The sequence below is a fragment of the Neodiprion pinetum genome, chromosome 1 (genome assembly GCF_021155775.2).
Source record: "Neodiprion pinetum isolate iyNeoPine1 chromosome 1, iyNeoPine1.2, whole genome shotgun sequence".
In the NCBI taxonomy this organism is placed as follows: Eukaryota; Metazoa; Arthropoda; class Insecta; order Hymenoptera; family Diprionidae; genus Neodiprion; species Neodiprion pinetum.
The window spans coordinates 24,966,758-24,982,534 of NC_060232.1; the positions used below are offsets into that span (position 1 = coordinate 24,966,758).

Genomic DNA, 15,777 nt, shown 5'->3' on the forward strand with positions numbered 1-15,777 from the left:
GATTGATGATATGGATTTAGTTTTGAATCACACTCCCACGCCCGCGCTCAGGTATCTCAGAATCCCAATATACGCATACGTAGTTGCCGTCTTGCATATTCATTATTTATCAGAGTGAGTAAGAAATGGTTCACTTCCAATTTTTATTTGTTTTTCCTTAGGTCATATTACTGTTAATGGAAAAATTATATTAGCAGAAAAATCGGGTTTTTTAAGTTACAGTAAATGGAGTAATATTGTTTTTCCATGCACATAGTTTCTTTCTTTAGTATTTACATCATAAATACTATACATTTACTACTTCGACCACTAAATAAACTAATAGTCAAAAATTCAGAAATTTGTAATTTTTTCATGTAGATTAATAAACAAGATTTAAATACAGGTGATTTTTTATACATAGGTGTACAAGTCTGATTGTAGAAGCAGATAAAATAAAACAAAACACGTTTACTCGCGCAGTAAATTTGAACGAAATTATGCTATGTTACAAAATAAATATGATGATACTATATTATATGAAATTGATTTTTCGAAAACTAAAAATCACACGAAGTCACGTTAATATTATTATGCACGTATCACTGGCTTCGGAAAATTCATAATTAAATTCCGATTTTAATATAAAACTATACCATACATGGGAACCAAAAAAATTATATCGGTTTGTTGAAGTATGCACAATCACAACACATCATTCTACTGCAACATAGTTAATCCCTCAGCATACGTATTGGAGAAAAAAGTATCAAACATATTGTTGCATTCTAGTGGCAGAAAATATCTATAACGCTCCTGGAGAACCGTATTTAATTAAGAGTATTGCTTTCTACCGCATTTCTTTCTATATTCACTTTATGTTAACAAATGAGCAGTCATTGATTTTCTTATGATTTGCCCGAAATGATAAACTTTCTGATGCCAATGAGTTAGATCGTGAAATCCCACACATTTTCAGAAATTTAACGCACGCAATAAGGGGCTCAGGAAATAAGTGAGCTTTCATCCTTAAATACGATGCAGCTTCGGGCATCATACGACAATGGATTGATAATAAAGACCCGCTATACCTTTGCTTGCATCGTAATATACAACTTATAAAATTCATGATTTGATAAATTGATTAATAATACATCAAGATTGCAAATAAGTTTTCTACAATTCACGCTGATTAATGTTAACTTTGATAATCCATGCTCATACTCTGCTAAAGGAATGAGTAAATTAAGAAATTATCTTAGATTTCAATAATTTTTCAACAAAGCAACTTTTCTTCGCCGTTGAGTAAGTTCATTTTTAACATGACCGTACTCAAATCTAATTCTCAGCTCTCCTATTTTAGATATCGGCAATATATCCGGTATCCATTCGATCAAAAATGGTGTTGGTTCGATTTGATTTGGGGAAGTATTACCTGCAAATAATTAATGATGTATTATATTATTGAAAATCTTACTTCTCAAGTATCGCAAGCAATTACTCACCGACTTTCAGGTACGTTTTCAGTTCTAGTGGTTTAATCAACGGTTGATTACCAGTTTTTTTAAACTTGTCCATTTCCGTTTCTTCCCGCTTGTACAATTCATAAGTTCCGTCAGCATTTTGTACGAAACTTCTAGTTATTTCTAGGGGCATAATCGGAGTTTCAAAAATACTTTTCACGTGAAGTATATTCGTAATATGCCAGGTGTATTTCGTGAATGTGCCCAGAGGTACCCCATCTTTTCTAACAAAAGCCGTTGTCGAATTTGGCAGCCTCTTTTTCTTACCACCGCACGATATCCGTTCTCGGAGACAATCGAAAAATATTTGAGGCACATGAAATACCAAAGGATCGGGTTTGCCATCGAATTGAAAATGCATTGTTTGATTTATTCTTTCAGTTATTGAAGCAAGCCATTTGATAAACGACAAGCTGGTATTGCTTTCGTCCAAGTTCTCGCATGAATTATGATATTTTTTAATAACCGTCGGCCTTGCTCTTGCCTTTCTTGGCTCTATTGAATTCAAATTATTTAAACTTGTGGAAGACAGGTTTGGTAACCTTTCATCTCTTTTCCTCTTCCCACTCGTTTGCAGCATATCAGTATTGTCTGAGCTTATCATATCGCCACAACCGCACTGTATTACTGCATTACCATTGATTATTTGAACAGTATTATCATCTATTATTGTACTTCCATTCAGAAGTTTCATGGTATCAGCATCTAGTACGGTATGAGCATCCAGTATTTTGACTGTACCACTGTCAAGAATCTTGACATTGTTATTGTCTAGGAGATACTGGCTGTCATTTATCACATTAAACTTCGTGTCAATTAGAGATTGACTATCGAGAATTTTCACTGTATCTTCATCCAGTACCGAGTTGTGGTCTATCACTTCCAAATTATGTACCTGATGAAAATTGGCGTCAAATTATGACCTACATATATTTTTAATATGGCTTGTAAAGCACAGAGATATAAGTAACTATTTCAATGGATATGTTCAAGCAAAATGTGTTTCTAAATCAGACATAACTCACAGGTATATAACGTTGATATACAAGAGAAAGTAAATCACAACAGAATTTGCAATATCCATACGATTAATTAATTACCTGTGAAATAATATTGGCATCATCTAACAAATTATGATCACATTCTACTTCAATATTTTCTACAATATTATGAGGTAAAATTGCAGTATCCAAATCTATCGTATCATCTCGAAATATTAACAGCTGCGTATCAGTTTCATCAGCTGTCAAGCTCTCCAAATCTGAAAACAGGAGGCAAATATTTAAGTATCATATTTGGAAAAAATAGATCATAACTGAACTTATGCGTTGAATAAGAATTACACAACGAATATAAAGTTTTCTGTTAAAAAGCATCGTTTACCCATTCCAACAATTTTATCAGCTTCGTTAATTTGAAACTCGGTGCTCATAGATTTTTGTATACTGAGATCAGCCTGATCTAAATTAACGTAGTACTCAAATTCTTCAGTAAGCTTTGGATCACTAGCAAATGCACATATGCAAGCATAAAAATGCACGCAACGTTTAATTTGAGATTGTGACACCTCCGTTTTATCCCCAAACTTTGTTGTACTCTGCATTAGAAAGAATTATAATTTTACAAATTTTATAATTTACGCAAGAATATTAGAAGAAACAACAAGTACGTACTTTAAAGGCGGAACAACTGCATAAACATCTGTGCTCAACTCTGTCCTTCAATTTAGTGACGAAAAATGAGAAATGTAAGTATCCTAGCGGGTGCTTTGGTGATGCTTTACATTTGACTGCCATAATATTTTTTGACACTCTTTGCACCAAGGGACCCGATGTCTCCGTAGCTAGCAGCCATATTTCTTGCTTTATTTCATTATTGACATTTAACGATGACAATATTGAATTACGCAGAGTCAATGGTTGAGCTTCGGCATAGCAACGTAGCGCAGCTTGGATGTGTTGGCAAGTTGATATGGATAATTCAGACGCATCCTTTTCCCGTAGACAATATTTGTAAATTAAAAATTTGAGAGTAATTCATAACAGTAAATCTTTAAAAAGTGTTCAAGCAGACTTACGTGACATTTTAATACACTTGCATTAAAACTTCTTTCACAAGTGTCAACGAAACATAAAGCAGTAGTTTGCGTTATTAGGGCGGAATTTTCGTCAACCATTGCTGTGTTAATCACAGGAAGTTGTACGAATCCACGATAATCAGGACCTTTATCTCGTACCCTGACAGAAAAGACCTGGGCAGTTGATCCTGTTATAAGTTTACAAGCTTCCGTTGATAATTTTCGTTTTTCCCCCGGCTCTTTGAACACCACGTCGCAGTACTTGTTCTTGCAGCTCAGCCCACGTGACCCATTGTACGTACCACATTTTGGACATTTACGCACTCCCCTTAACGTTGCTTTTCCTAAATCAGCAAGCAGCGTATGCAGACGTTCTTCGTTGGACATGACTGTTGACATTGATCAGAAAATCATTCCGCGGTATAGGCTTATATGAGAATGAAATATTCACTAGCTGTAGTGTGTTTTTGACAGAAAATCATAGATCAATTTTAGTTAAACAAATTGCACGCTGATGGATTCGAGCGAAAGAATAAAATATGGTGAAAAACAATACACGTTGAAATTTCTGAGGTTAGAACAGCACAACTAGACAAAACTAGTCTGAGCACTTGAACCAATCCACTATTCTGCGTATTGTAAAACGCTAAGACATCGGCTTCTATGCTGCAATACGTAACAAATAACAAGTCTGTCTCAACAGCTAATAAGTTATTATTTGACAGTCAATCTATTCTGACAGTTCGTCAATAATAACTGGATGTAGAAGGTCCGCAAGATAAAAATTGAATATACCTCACGTATCGAGGTATAGCAGCAGATCAACGATCGACTCCTAATTAACCGAAATAAAGAATTCCGAAAATCCTTCTATAATATCGTGATAAATCACTAGAATATCAGATACTATTTTATCTCGCCGAGGTGGGTTTATTTTTGGTGGTAAATAAATAAAATTTTATGCCTGCAGCGGCATAGACTACAATGCATACGTGGTTCCTACATAGAGCAATTCAAGTGACTTTTTATCGTGGTGTCAAAGTTCTTGTAGCAAATTCTAGGTGGTGTGGTGAGTTTTCAAGGTGGCGCTTACTTCGTACCTTGACTGCCTTCAGTCAACGCCGTAAGTGGCCCCAGAATTCAAATTTCTCCTGACGTCGCATATTACGGTAATCCTCTAAACATTTGATCACATTGCGCGTAGCTTACGTGGTGTTTTCACCCGGCCGTTGAGGCCATAGAGATAAATGACGCCTTAGGAGCGTATGCAACGGCGTAAGCATCCCGTGAACGGATTTGAATCGGATCTCTAAAGGACAGAAGATACTAATTCTCTCACCTTCTCTGTCGCTCTACCCATGGAATGGGGGCTACGAGTAGGGAAAAACAGCTAAGCAGGTGCGTGTAGCTACCCCCACTCCATGGGATGAGCGACAGAGAGGGTGGGGGAATTATTGTTTTCCGTCCTTCAGAGAACTGATTTAACTCTGCTGAGCTCCGTCAGGCATCAGTCGCAATCAGTCGTTTCCGAGCAAGCCGAGCGAAATCATGTGCTCTCAGGATCAGTTCAATATTCAGACCGCATTGTTCAGGTTGTTCGATCAGTGTGTTTCCACCATACTCGTCTGTGAATAATACACGAGGAGCATTGTGTAGGTTTAAAAAAAAACCGAGTTACTAAGATAAAAAACATCCTGCAAACTTTGAAGGTGGATTTCGTCTCCCGAGTTTACATTTTTTTGTGTAACTTGAGATATCAGTGATGTGTCTTTTTGTCTCTGTGAGTCGGGTATCAATTTTATTATTTTTTTGGCTGATTTTCCACCAATGCGCAGTTGCGTTTTTAGCAGGTTTATTAAGCCGGTTCAAACAGACAGCTACAGCACCAAAAGCAAGTGTAGAATCGAATGTTATTGCAATGCGGATATTTGGATTATAAGAGATTGGTGAAGATGTGAATTACGTGAAAAGTGCGTCGCTTCACCAATACACCTGAGATGCTACAAGAACTACTACGTGCAAAAGTGTGGTGCAGCCCAGAGTCAAGGTAACGATACTTATTTTAATTATTGATTAATAATTCAAGATGGTATATATAAAACCGAACTTTTGTTCTTGCATAACATGCAATGCATAAGTATGGAACTAGACAAAAGTAATAATTAATTTAAAAACTGAAAAGTCAATTTGCTAAATTAATTCAAGTGTTCTGTTTTGTTTTCTACAGATTTAAGCAGAGACTTCCGAGTAACTTCTATTTCTCGGCAACGTTGGTGAGTTTGCACGTGTTAGGTTATGGGTATTTCCCTGGGATTCCTCTGTCACGTGGCGTGGCGGTAACAACTGTTACACAAATCTTCGATTTCTTAGCTGCATGGATAGGCTCATTCGCGATCGCAACGTGCTTGAGTTTGTCTAATAATTTTTTTTTTCGCAATTAAATTTACTGTTGCGTATTTAAAGTTAGAAATTTTGCACGTTGCTAAAAGTGGAATGAGCATCGCGACAGGTAACTATCGCTTATTCGACACTCGCGAGATCGGATTGCGTTTCGTAACTGATGTAAAAATCTACACTTGAATTTACCGATGTCGTTTAAGTGGTGGGTTCACCTGAGGTTTGAACGAATTCAATTATTTACATTATTGTTAAATCGACAAAATTCCAAATTCTGGCATAACGTAACGTAATCCAATTGCATCTTATATTATATATCATTGTCAATTTTTTAACAGCCAACAAGTATTGATCAAGTGCTGGCTTAGTTCGCTTAGAAAAATGCTAATTGGCATACAGGATGTTTTTAATCAAATTTACAAAAGGTTAATGTACCGATAGTCTGCCGACATTTACTAAAATCATACACACAATACGAGGGTTAGCGGGATACAACCGTGATACTGTATTCTCAGTAGGCAGACTACGATACAAAAACATTTTACTCCCAACAGGTAAACAACGAAAGTGTAAGTCAGTGACCACGGCGCAAATGATGAAGAATGATGTGTGTTGGAAAAAATGGAGAATCGTTTAGATCGAATATAGGTAACCGGGTAGGTAGGTGGACGTTTTGGGATCAGTGGAGGGGCTTATGCATGTGTGTGTGAGAGTCTCTCTTTTCCGTTGGGTGGTTCCGTTGGGAAGCAGGCGAGGGTAGGAAGGTCGCGATGAACCGTGATGTTACTAACTTTTGTAATCCACAGCGTCAAACGATCACAGAAATTTGTTTCCCAAAAGACTCCGTATTCGAGTCTCTCGACCATTTGCAAGCATTTGATATTAACGAAATCGAATTTCCCATTTCTTATCACTCTGCAACCATTTTTCAATCGTTATTCAATTCAATTATTTAGGCATTACCGATCAGTATTCCATTCAATTGATCTCTGTGATCGTCTGAATGGGCAAAACGCATTTCTGGACCATCTATCGCGTTCCGTGGTACGCTAGATGGGGAGAGATGCTGAGCTCGAAGACTTCGCGTCGAAGAGGACCGCCGACCGTCACGCCACACAATAATGCATGCCCTCCAACCTCCCTCCCGATATTGCTTTGTATTCTGAGAACAACAATCCGCATAGCAATGTATCTAATTGAAAAAGATGCAGATGTGGATTGTGTATCTACAGAATTTTTGGAACAGGTCCCAGATGCTACAAATTTTTTGACCGTTTAATCTATCGCGCCTTATTGCGCGTGGATTAATCACGAGAATTGGACGCAGCATTTTGCGCGTAAATTACTAACGGGAATCAGACACGTTTTCTTGCCCGTCGATTTTACAAACAGTATATAAAAGAGTCACGCACTCTCGATATACTGATCTTTTATCTCTTCGTTAAATTTTTTTACGAATAATAAAGTTGTCAAGTTCCATGCAGCCTTTTGCGCGTGGACTTGATACCCTTTAGTTATGAGAGAAAGCGCGGCATTTGAAAACCGGCGCTCAATGCGCAGGAACATAAATCTCTGTAGTGTATAGTGATAGTGGAGAATTTTGGCGTAAGTATTTATGAAATATATCTGAAATGTACAGAAATACTCGTTTTACTGATCGTATTATCTTATGTTTCAGGGCAACAAAACCAATTTCTCAACTTACAAATGCACTTAGAACCATAGAACGTTCAGTGGAAAAAAATATTCACTTTAATAACTCAACGCAGAAAGAGCTGTCGATTAAAAAAATTCAGAATGTTCTTTATTCGTCAATAAAATTAATAACCGACGCAACGAATATTAAAGTGAATATCATATTGGACTCGACCCATTTTTTGCTAGTGTATGATCTTATGTAATTATGTTAACCATACCTTCGTCTGTTTCCGCTAACCAAACCTTTTGTCTGTTTCAGGTTATCTAACTTTCTATCTCTTTCAGCTAATCAAACTTTTTGTCTGTTTCAGCTAATCAAACCTTTTGTCTGTTACAGCTAATCAAACTTTCTTTCTCTTTCAGCTAATCAAATCTTCTGTCTGTTTCAGCTAATTAATTCGTCTCTTTTTGTTAATTATTTTTTTACTCTTCTAAGCTAAGTACATTTTTGTCTATCCCGACATATATCACTAATTGTTTTTTCATCTGTTCCAGGTAACTGAGTTTTGTTGACTGTACTCAAGAATTAATGTTCCATTTTTCAGGCTTGGGTTTGGTTTAGGTCTGGTTCAGGGTCAGTCATCTTGTTTTCAATGATACATATATTTATAGTGGTGTAGTTCAGAATCATCATGATCACAAAGTGTGCTAAAATTTATTCAGCTGTAGTTTTTTTTCGAATGGCTTCACAGTCTTTTCGTTTCAGTGTCAGAGTTTTTTTTCTCGAGTCGCTCTTAGTCATGTTCGGTTTGTATTTCACTGTAGAATTATACAGCTCTGTCGTATTTTAGCGGTTTTGCTTATTTGACTCCGATTTATTTCCATTTCTTCAAATATTTCTGCATCGTCTTTCGATAGTTGAATGACAACGTCTTACAGCGCTTCGTATTTTCTATCTTGGTTTAGCTGTTGATTGTTTTGCGTATTCACCAGGTTCTCCAGTTAAGTGATTATCTCATACCTCCCAAGAAAAAACACCCGTGCGCGAACATCTAAAGTCAATCGCCGTTCCCATATAAAATAAAAACAATCACTTTTCATCCATTATTAAAACAACCATCTTTCATCCATAATCAAAACAGTCATCTTTCATCAATAATAAATAGTCAGCGGGTTACATGAACTGAAAAATTTCGTATAAACTCTGAATATACGCAAGTACAAATTGATTGGGCAAAACAATTTACCACAATCAATATGTGAAAAAAAGTCATCTGCAATTATTCGAAGAACGTAAGATCGATCTTGTAAGTATTCTCCGTGGACTAGGCCTACTGGGGATACCACGTAAAATAAAAACGCGCCGGATGCTCTACTGATTGTGGTGGTGTGGAAACGAGCATAAGTGAACTTAATTTCGCTGGTCAAATACTAACGTATTGTAGTTTTTTGAATGACATTTTTATTCTTGCATAAATTTAACTCCGCGTCAATAAAACTCATGATTAGATAATGTGTAATGCATGTCGTAATATTTTCGGATTTCGCTAGTTTAGTCAGAGTGAATTTCGCGTAAATACATTTTTCTTTTAGATAAATTTCTTTTCTTAATCAAAGTCAACAAGATGCACATACCTTTGGCAATTCCAACATCTTTCTCCCTCGCTTGATCTTTCGCAGTTGATAGAAGTTGTTACAAGAAAACATGACATTTATATATTAAATGGGCACGTCTTCCGTGACAAACGATAAAAAACAAAAAAACGAAGCTCATTCAAAACCGACTTCTAAAAATAACAAAAAGAACTATGTTTAAATTTTATACCTACGAGATACGGGTGATCCGTCTAAAAGACCCATTGTACAAGACGGAATACAGTAAGAAATTAACTCCCGTCTGCGCTTTTGAATCCATAATGTAGAAAATTATTAAAAAATTTTCATGACAAATTTGTATACCCGCTTGATTTCTATTATATTAAATTATTATATTAACATACATAAAAAGAAAGGTAACTAATATAACTGCATTCTATAATATTGCATTCTATAATATTACTAATTGATTTTAGACTCAATTAAAAATCACAAAAGAAATGTTCCGTCACATTATGCACATAAATGTATTTGCTATCGATTTTGAAAATAGTTGTATATATTGCGGTAATGATGCGTAATAATCATATTAAATGTACTGATACTTCGAATAATATTTTTATGAAATGTGAAATACATATGATTGATGATAACAAACTGAAATTTGTTACGTCACACTTTCCCCATTATCGTATCATAACAGCGCCTTTCAGAGCACTATTGAGGTAAGCGGAATAGTGGTTGGGTATGTAATCGAAACCGCAAATTTCGTAGGTATTTTCAGATTGTTGAAAAAAACTAATTAAAATCTAGAAAAAAAATATTATTTCTACGATAATTCTCGAGCAAGATAATCTCATCTGTTGAATATACACCTTCCGTTCATCACGATTGCCTGAGGAATCTTGAAAGAAATTTAGTTTAACACCTGAAGAAGCGAATTCGCAATTCACATTTTACAACCACCTGGGACAGTCAGTTTGGCAGCATTAGCGTCTAGCTTACGCCTATTGCATAACACACGTTGTATCTGCTCGATGAACCACTGTCATTGGTCAGAGCTTGTGTAGCCAACCTTAATTTTGACCCGGCAAAAGAGGGGGTCAGAATCGACTTTCCCCAACGATATATACATACGTACAGTGGGTGTGTATAAATAACAAACAACTCCCGCCTCGTTGGCAATATGCACAAAATAACTTCGTGGCAATACATCACTTGTCCGTGTAGGCATTCGAAGGGACTTTCTCCGCGAACGGAGTATGTATGGTGATACTTCCGGACATTCCTTCCATAATTAGTTGGTCGTGTAAGGGGTACGAACAGGAAGAAACGACTGATGAATACGTGAACTTGTGTCGGATACCGATGGAATTCAGGTTAGAATTCAACAATTGGAAATCAGGACAGAAGAGAAAGTCTTTTTTGATGAGGCATTAGTATAGAACTAACTAGTAGTCAATAAACCTACGGTCGACCGACACTGGAGTGAAATTTTCTTGCTACCCTTGGTGTTCACAAGGATATTTATTTTCACTAAAATGTCTGTAAATAATGTCACCGCAAATTTGTTGAGAAGAAGTAACGCAGTATCGTCGATATTATATAATCAATACAAGGTGATCGGTACCCAAGGAAGACAGTTTCATGAAACTGAGGGAAATAGATTTGCTGTCAAAACTGCGACTAATCCAAAACCTGACTGGAATAGAGCTGTATCTGAGGCTGAAAAGATAGTCGGATATCCGACATCATTTTTGAGCTTGAGATGGCTTCTGAGCGACGAGATTGCCAATGTTGCTCTTCATTTAAGAAAGTTAGTCGGATCTAATCATCCCCTTCTGAAAACAGCCAAGTAAGTACGGAGCACTTACATAAGTCTGAACAAAGTCATTACCATTTATTTCGTAAAGGTGATTACTTAAGCAGCACAATATGAAATTGCTACTAATTACAGAAACACTATTATGAATATATTTTCAATCGTAGGAATTTTATATAAAATTGGTTGGTAATAAGACAAAATCACTTGTCTCTTTTTCATTGTATTCCTGGACTCCAAATTCTGATAAATTAATATTTCAATATATTTAAATTAGTTATTCTCTTCTCATGATTTCTAATTTAAGAATAACTGCGATTAAAACTGCACTTTGTGCTATGCACTGTGCTATTTCTCAAGTTTTCAAGCTTAAGATCCAAAGAATAGGCCATTTTTGGTCTCTTCATCAAGAGGAAATATTAAATGGGTGATTCTATTCTTTTTCGAACGTAAATTGAATGTTCCATGGATATTCATTTCAAATTATTTAAACAATTTAAACAGTTGTTAAAAATGATCGGCTTATTTGTTGTCATAATTTATATCATCTTTTGAAAACGTTTCTATTTTTCAAAAATGTATTGCCTCAAATTGCATCTATCTTTTTCGCACTCGATACAGTTGCAACACGTATTATACCCTAAGTATTGTGCTATTCATCTGATTGTAGCATTTTTTATTAATTAATACCATAACTACGGGACAGTAAATAGTTATTGATGATATTTAAAATTTCACATTTAGCTAAATTAGTTTTCTATAAAATTTTGCAGGAGTCTCATATATAATGGCCGCAATAATATGCAGGCTTGGGGCCTCATTGTACTTTTAATTTCGAAAGCAGCTGGTCATTTAAGTGTTGATGATATGGAGGAGGACAAAGCTGCCGGAGTCTTACATAGGTAAGAAATCGGAGGTGTAAAGATATTCAATCTAGCAACATTTAATTTAGATTCATCATATAGTCTGTAATGTTACGTTACAGTCAGAGAGCATTAGCTGAGGTTACGGAAATGATACGGACGAGTCATCTTGTTCATAAGGGTTTGGTAAATATTCAACCTGGAGTTTATCCAGAGGCATCTGAAATGAATGATATGACTTTCGGTAACAAAATAGCCCTCTTGAGTGGTGATTATCTTCTGGGTAACAGCTGCGCAGAGTTAGCTGCACTCAGAAATCAAGATGTAAGTGTACGGTGTGTACTTCAGTGTTAATCGCTAGTTCGAAATTTGTCGACACCTTGCCAATTTAGTTTTTAATAATATTCTTTGATATTATAGCTTGTTGAACTGATGTCAAGTGCAGTTCGCGATTTAGCAGAAGCTGAATTTGTTGGGCGAAGAGATAATCAGAATAATCCGTTACCATCTATACCACCTGCAGACCGTACTGGATATGCAGTTACCGAATGGACACTAAGGAATGTTCTGAGTGCTGGTGCTTTGCTCGGAAAGTCTTGTCAGGGAACTTTGAAGCTGGCTGGTCATAGCGATGAAATACAGGAGCAAGGCTATAATTTTGGAAAACATTTAGCACTTGCCTGGCAGGTAATGTTGCTGAATTCATTAGAACAAGCAAAGGTCTCTAAAATATATTTGAGTCATTTATTGTTGCATACCAAAGCGTTGTCTGTAATCAAATCAAGTAGTTTCTACTTGCGCTTTCTAGTCGATAAATTTTTCAGCTTCTTCACCTCCAAAGTATTCTTTGCTGTAAAGTTTCATGTTACCCGGCAAAAACAACCATATGTTTCTTCACAAAATATTTCAGGCTTGCTTAGACTTGGGTCCATTCACTGGTAAAGATCAAACTGTACCATTCAGTTTGTGCTCTGCACCAGTCATGTTTCATATCGAACATGATCCCACTATTTTAACTGAAATTGATAAAGGACTGGAATCTGTTCAGAACGTGGACTACACCAAGGTATAGAATGGAATATGTTCTACTCAGTGAATTTCCTCTTTTATTTTTTTATAATAGTTTGATGTTCAATCATGTTGAAATGGATTACAGGTACATGATATTATTGTGTCAGGACCTGGTGTTGAACTGACAAAACAGTTACAAAAAGAGCACTCGCAGCGTGCTATGGAAGTATTAGCTGTATTTGAAGAAAGTGACGCAAGAACAGCATTGTCAAATATCATTGTTGCAATGGGAGATTTTTGACGAGAATTATATCAAACGAGCAGTGAGTCTTGAGATGTAGTTAGCCCAGAAATCAGTTCTTCCGATCCGTCCATTGTTAAGTTTGAATAATATTAGATATGAAATACATACACTACAGAGTGTTAAAATTTAGGATTTAGTATATAATACTAAAAAATCTTCGTGAGTATTACTATTGGTATCATTAAATGTAATTGAATGGTGCAATTACATCGCGTTTCTATTAACACATTTATATTATTATTGTTATTATTAATATATGGTAGTGGAACAAACGCATGCATTGTACTGAAGTATTATAAAGATCAAAATCGCGATATTTTATAGAACAAATGAACCAATCAACTTGTTCACTCCAATGAAGAAATTTATATTTTTATTACTTTTTCTTGAGATTTATATACTTATCTGTATCTCTATATTTTTCCAAGAGGTATTTCTGGTTTAATTAAGAATCTTCCTCCAAGCACAATTGTACATTAATGTATTTATTAACCACGAAAATACCTTCTTTGGTAAAGAAATGTATACATTCAATTATTCTATACAAAAAAACGATTTCACACATACATTATTCATACATAAATATCCTCATCCTTCAACAAAACATTCAGAAACATACTAATGCCAAATACATGTCTGTTAAATCCCGAATTAAACATGCGGCCAAGTGGTGGGATTTAACTTTTCTGAGGTAGGTCTGGTCCTATCATATAATTTATATTCCGGTTTTACTGTGGTGTCATCTCGGTTAATGGTTTTTCAACAAACCTTTCCTTATCCAGGACGTCCTAACATCGTCTTTGCCTCTATAGGCAGAACGATATGTACAATTGTTCCATGTATCAGCTCTACCAAATTCAAAGATTTTGTTTCTCGTGTCATGCCATGTGTCGGGTACAGCTAAGTACTCACCGAAATCATAACATGAATAAGAGCGCTTGTCAATAATTTGCTCTTTTTTGGTTCTCAATGCCATTATCAGAGCACGTTCATTAGTGACTTCCTGAACTGGTCCGCATTGACAGACTTCTCGTTCTAGGTAAGCCGTCGTACGGGAAAAATTTTCAGGATTTGTTACGTCACGCTCCTGCCACCTTGCTGGAGCAACAGATCCGTTAACGGATTCAGAAATTTGGTTCGATAGGTTTATCACCTTCTCTGAAGCTCTTACAAAATAAGCAATACGCTCGAAAAGTCCCTCATTCATTTGGAACTGAAGAATACTAGCTTCGAAGTTGTCTTCATCTAATCCTAACCCTTCGAGACTTTCTCTCTGTTCTGTAGTGAGAGTGGTAGACCTGCACCATCCGAGCAAGTTTTTAGTCGGCAATCCTGCATTTTCTTCTATAGGTCGAAGATTTTCGGGAAGATTCCAATTACGGCTTCGGGTTGGATCCCTCGTGTACATTAGATCTTCCAAGATTGCTTGAGATAATACTCGTGGTGCCAGTGAAGTTTCATATTTATAATGAGTTTTATCTGTCACTCGTCCAAAATGTCCATGATTGTTTGGCCAGACAGGGAAATGCACTTGGTATTTAGTAGTTGCGTAGTCAATGTTCCCTATTGAACACAGATATTCGTCAAGTGCCATTGGTATAGAGTAGTTGTCACTCTTTACGTATCGTAGAAATTGATCTTCTTTAAATGTTGTGTCGCCTCGATGTGATTTAATAGCTATCTGACGAGCATATAGGTGTTGCATAGCATACCAAGAGAACATTGTCTTTGATATGAACTTTGCGAACCCCTTATATGCCGTACGTAGTATATCATACTGGCATTCGACTAGTGGAATATAACCTTCGGTGGACACTGCGAACATGTGGTACATGCTGTTCATAGAGCGTGATAGCTAAGAAAGGAGAGAAAAATAGATGTTAGTTCTGACGTTTGTTTGTATTAACCATACATAACCTCTTATTTCTTCTCAAAAGGATGGGTGTTGAGTATACTGTATACTTCTTATTTTAGAGTTATTTTTCGGATAAGTAGTCTGTTATATACTATAATGCGAATTTTGTTGTACTCACTTGTCACCGAGGAGGTCAAAGCAGAGATGAGTAGGGAGATCTCCAACGCTCGGCTTTTCGTGATACCAGAGATGAGTAGGGAGATCTCCAACCACGGGTTCGATCGCAGTTTACTCTTTTTTTTTTTTTTTTTTTTAATTCAATCCCGGCTTTTGTTTTTGTATTTTCGGAGAGAAAAAACAAATGATAGAAAGAAAATTTCCAGAGCCGGTCGATTTTTTCCTTCTTTCCTTTTCCTTTTTTTCTACTGAACCCACCCTTTTTGTAGTGGGGGTAACCCAGAAGAGAACAAATAATTGAAACAATAAAATTCCGAGAGTGAATCGATTTGTTCCCCGCTTTTGGCGTCTCTTTTTTAATAAGGAAAAGTTTTGACAGTAATGGAAAATAGAGATTACTAAAAACAAATGTATTGTTTTTTAATAACACCGGCCCTCAAAAAAAAAAAAAAAGCGGCCTGTACTTACCCCTTTCCGGGGTGTACCTCTGCCCCTGCCTCTTGATCCTCTTCTTGATTCAACATTTGCAGTTTCT

General features: G+C 36.2%; 3 protein-coding genes across 4 annotated transcripts; 1 reads left to right on the plus strand and 2 right to left on the minus strand.

Moving 5' to 3' along the window:
• Window positions 1-18: 18 nt before the first annotated feature.
• Window positions 19-4,541, minus strand: LOC124219723 (uncharacterized protein C2orf42 homolog). Its single transcript, XM_046627727.2, has 7 exons — window positions 4,375-4,541; window positions 3,580-3,968; window positions 3,176-3,493; window positions 2,886-3,099; window positions 2,603-2,763; window positions 1,485-2,397; window positions 19-1,414 (listed from the first exon to the last, which is right to left on the minus strand). Exons 2-7 carry the CDS (start codon window positions 3,964-3,966, stop codon window positions 1,245-1,247), a joined length of 2,163 nt encoding a protein of 720 aa, XP_046483683.1. The 5' UTR covers window positions 3,967-3,968; window positions 4,375-4,541; the 3' UTR covers window positions 19-1,244.
• Window positions 4,542-10,356: 5,815 nt separating this feature from the next.
• Pdss2 (Decaprenyl diphosphate synthase subunit 2) lies at window positions 10,357-14,252 on the plus strand. Its single transcript, XM_046637003.2, has 6 exons — window positions 10,357-11,065; window positions 11,806-11,934; window positions 12,018-12,219; window positions 12,316-12,582; window positions 12,806-12,961; window positions 13,052-14,252. The coding sequence occupies exons 1-6, from the start codon at window positions 10,752-10,754 to the stop codon at window positions 13,205-13,207; spliced, it is 1,224 nt and encodes a 407-aa protein (XP_046492959.1). The 5' UTR covers window positions 10,357-10,751; the 3' UTR covers window positions 13,208-14,252.
• On the minus strand, window positions 13,214-15,476 carry LOC124224807 (uncharacterized). 2 transcript variants are annotated; one of them, XM_069133095.1, is made up of 2 exons: window positions 15,313-15,476; window positions 13,214-15,089 (listed from the first exon to the last, which is right to left on the minus strand). In XM_069133095.1, the coding sequence occupies exon 2, from the start codon at window positions 15,051-15,053 to the stop codon at window positions 13,959-13,961; it is 1,095 nt and encodes a 364-aa protein (XP_068989196.1). In that variant the 5' UTR covers window positions 15,054-15,089; window positions 15,313-15,476; the 3' UTR covers window positions 13,214-13,958. The 2 variants fall into 2 exon arrangements, with proteins under 2 accessions (XP_068989196.1, XP_046492970.1); XM_046637014.2 differs by having other exon boundaries at window positions 13,214-15,065; window positions 15,244-15,472.
• Between the last annotated feature and the right edge of the window lie 301 nt (window positions 15,477-15,777).

Excerpts from the sequence above, each read along its gene's own strand:
- LOC124224807 (XM_069133095.1), bottom strand. The coding sequence starts at position 15,053 with ATGAACAGCATGTACCACATGTTCGCAGTGTCCACCGAAGGTTATATT.
- Pdss2 (XM_046637003.2), top strand. The coding sequence starts at position 10,752 with ATGTCTGTAAATAATGTCACCGCAAATTTGTTGAGAAGAAGTAACGCA. Across the intron at positions 12,220-12,315 it reads CTGCACTCAGAAATCAAGAT|CTTGTTGAACTGATGTCAAG; the intron begins GTAAGTGTACGG and ends TTGATATTATAG. Across the intron at positions 12,962-13,051 it reads AGAACGTGGACTACACCAAG|GTACATGATATTATTGTGTC; the intron begins GTATAGAATGGA and ends AATGGATTACAG.
- LOC124219723 (XM_046627727.2), bottom strand. The coding sequence starts at position 3,966 with ATGTCCAACGAAGAACGTCTGCATACGCTGCTTGCTGATTTAGGAAAA. Across the intron at positions 3,100-3,175 it reads GCAGTTGTTCCGCCTTTAAA|AGTACAACAAAGTTTGGGGA; the intron begins GTACGTACTTGT and ends TTTCTAATGCAG. Across the intron at positions 1,415-1,484 it reads GAAAACGTACCTGAAAGTCG|GTAATACTTCCCCAAATCAA; the intron begins GTGAGTAATTGC and ends AATTATTTGCAG.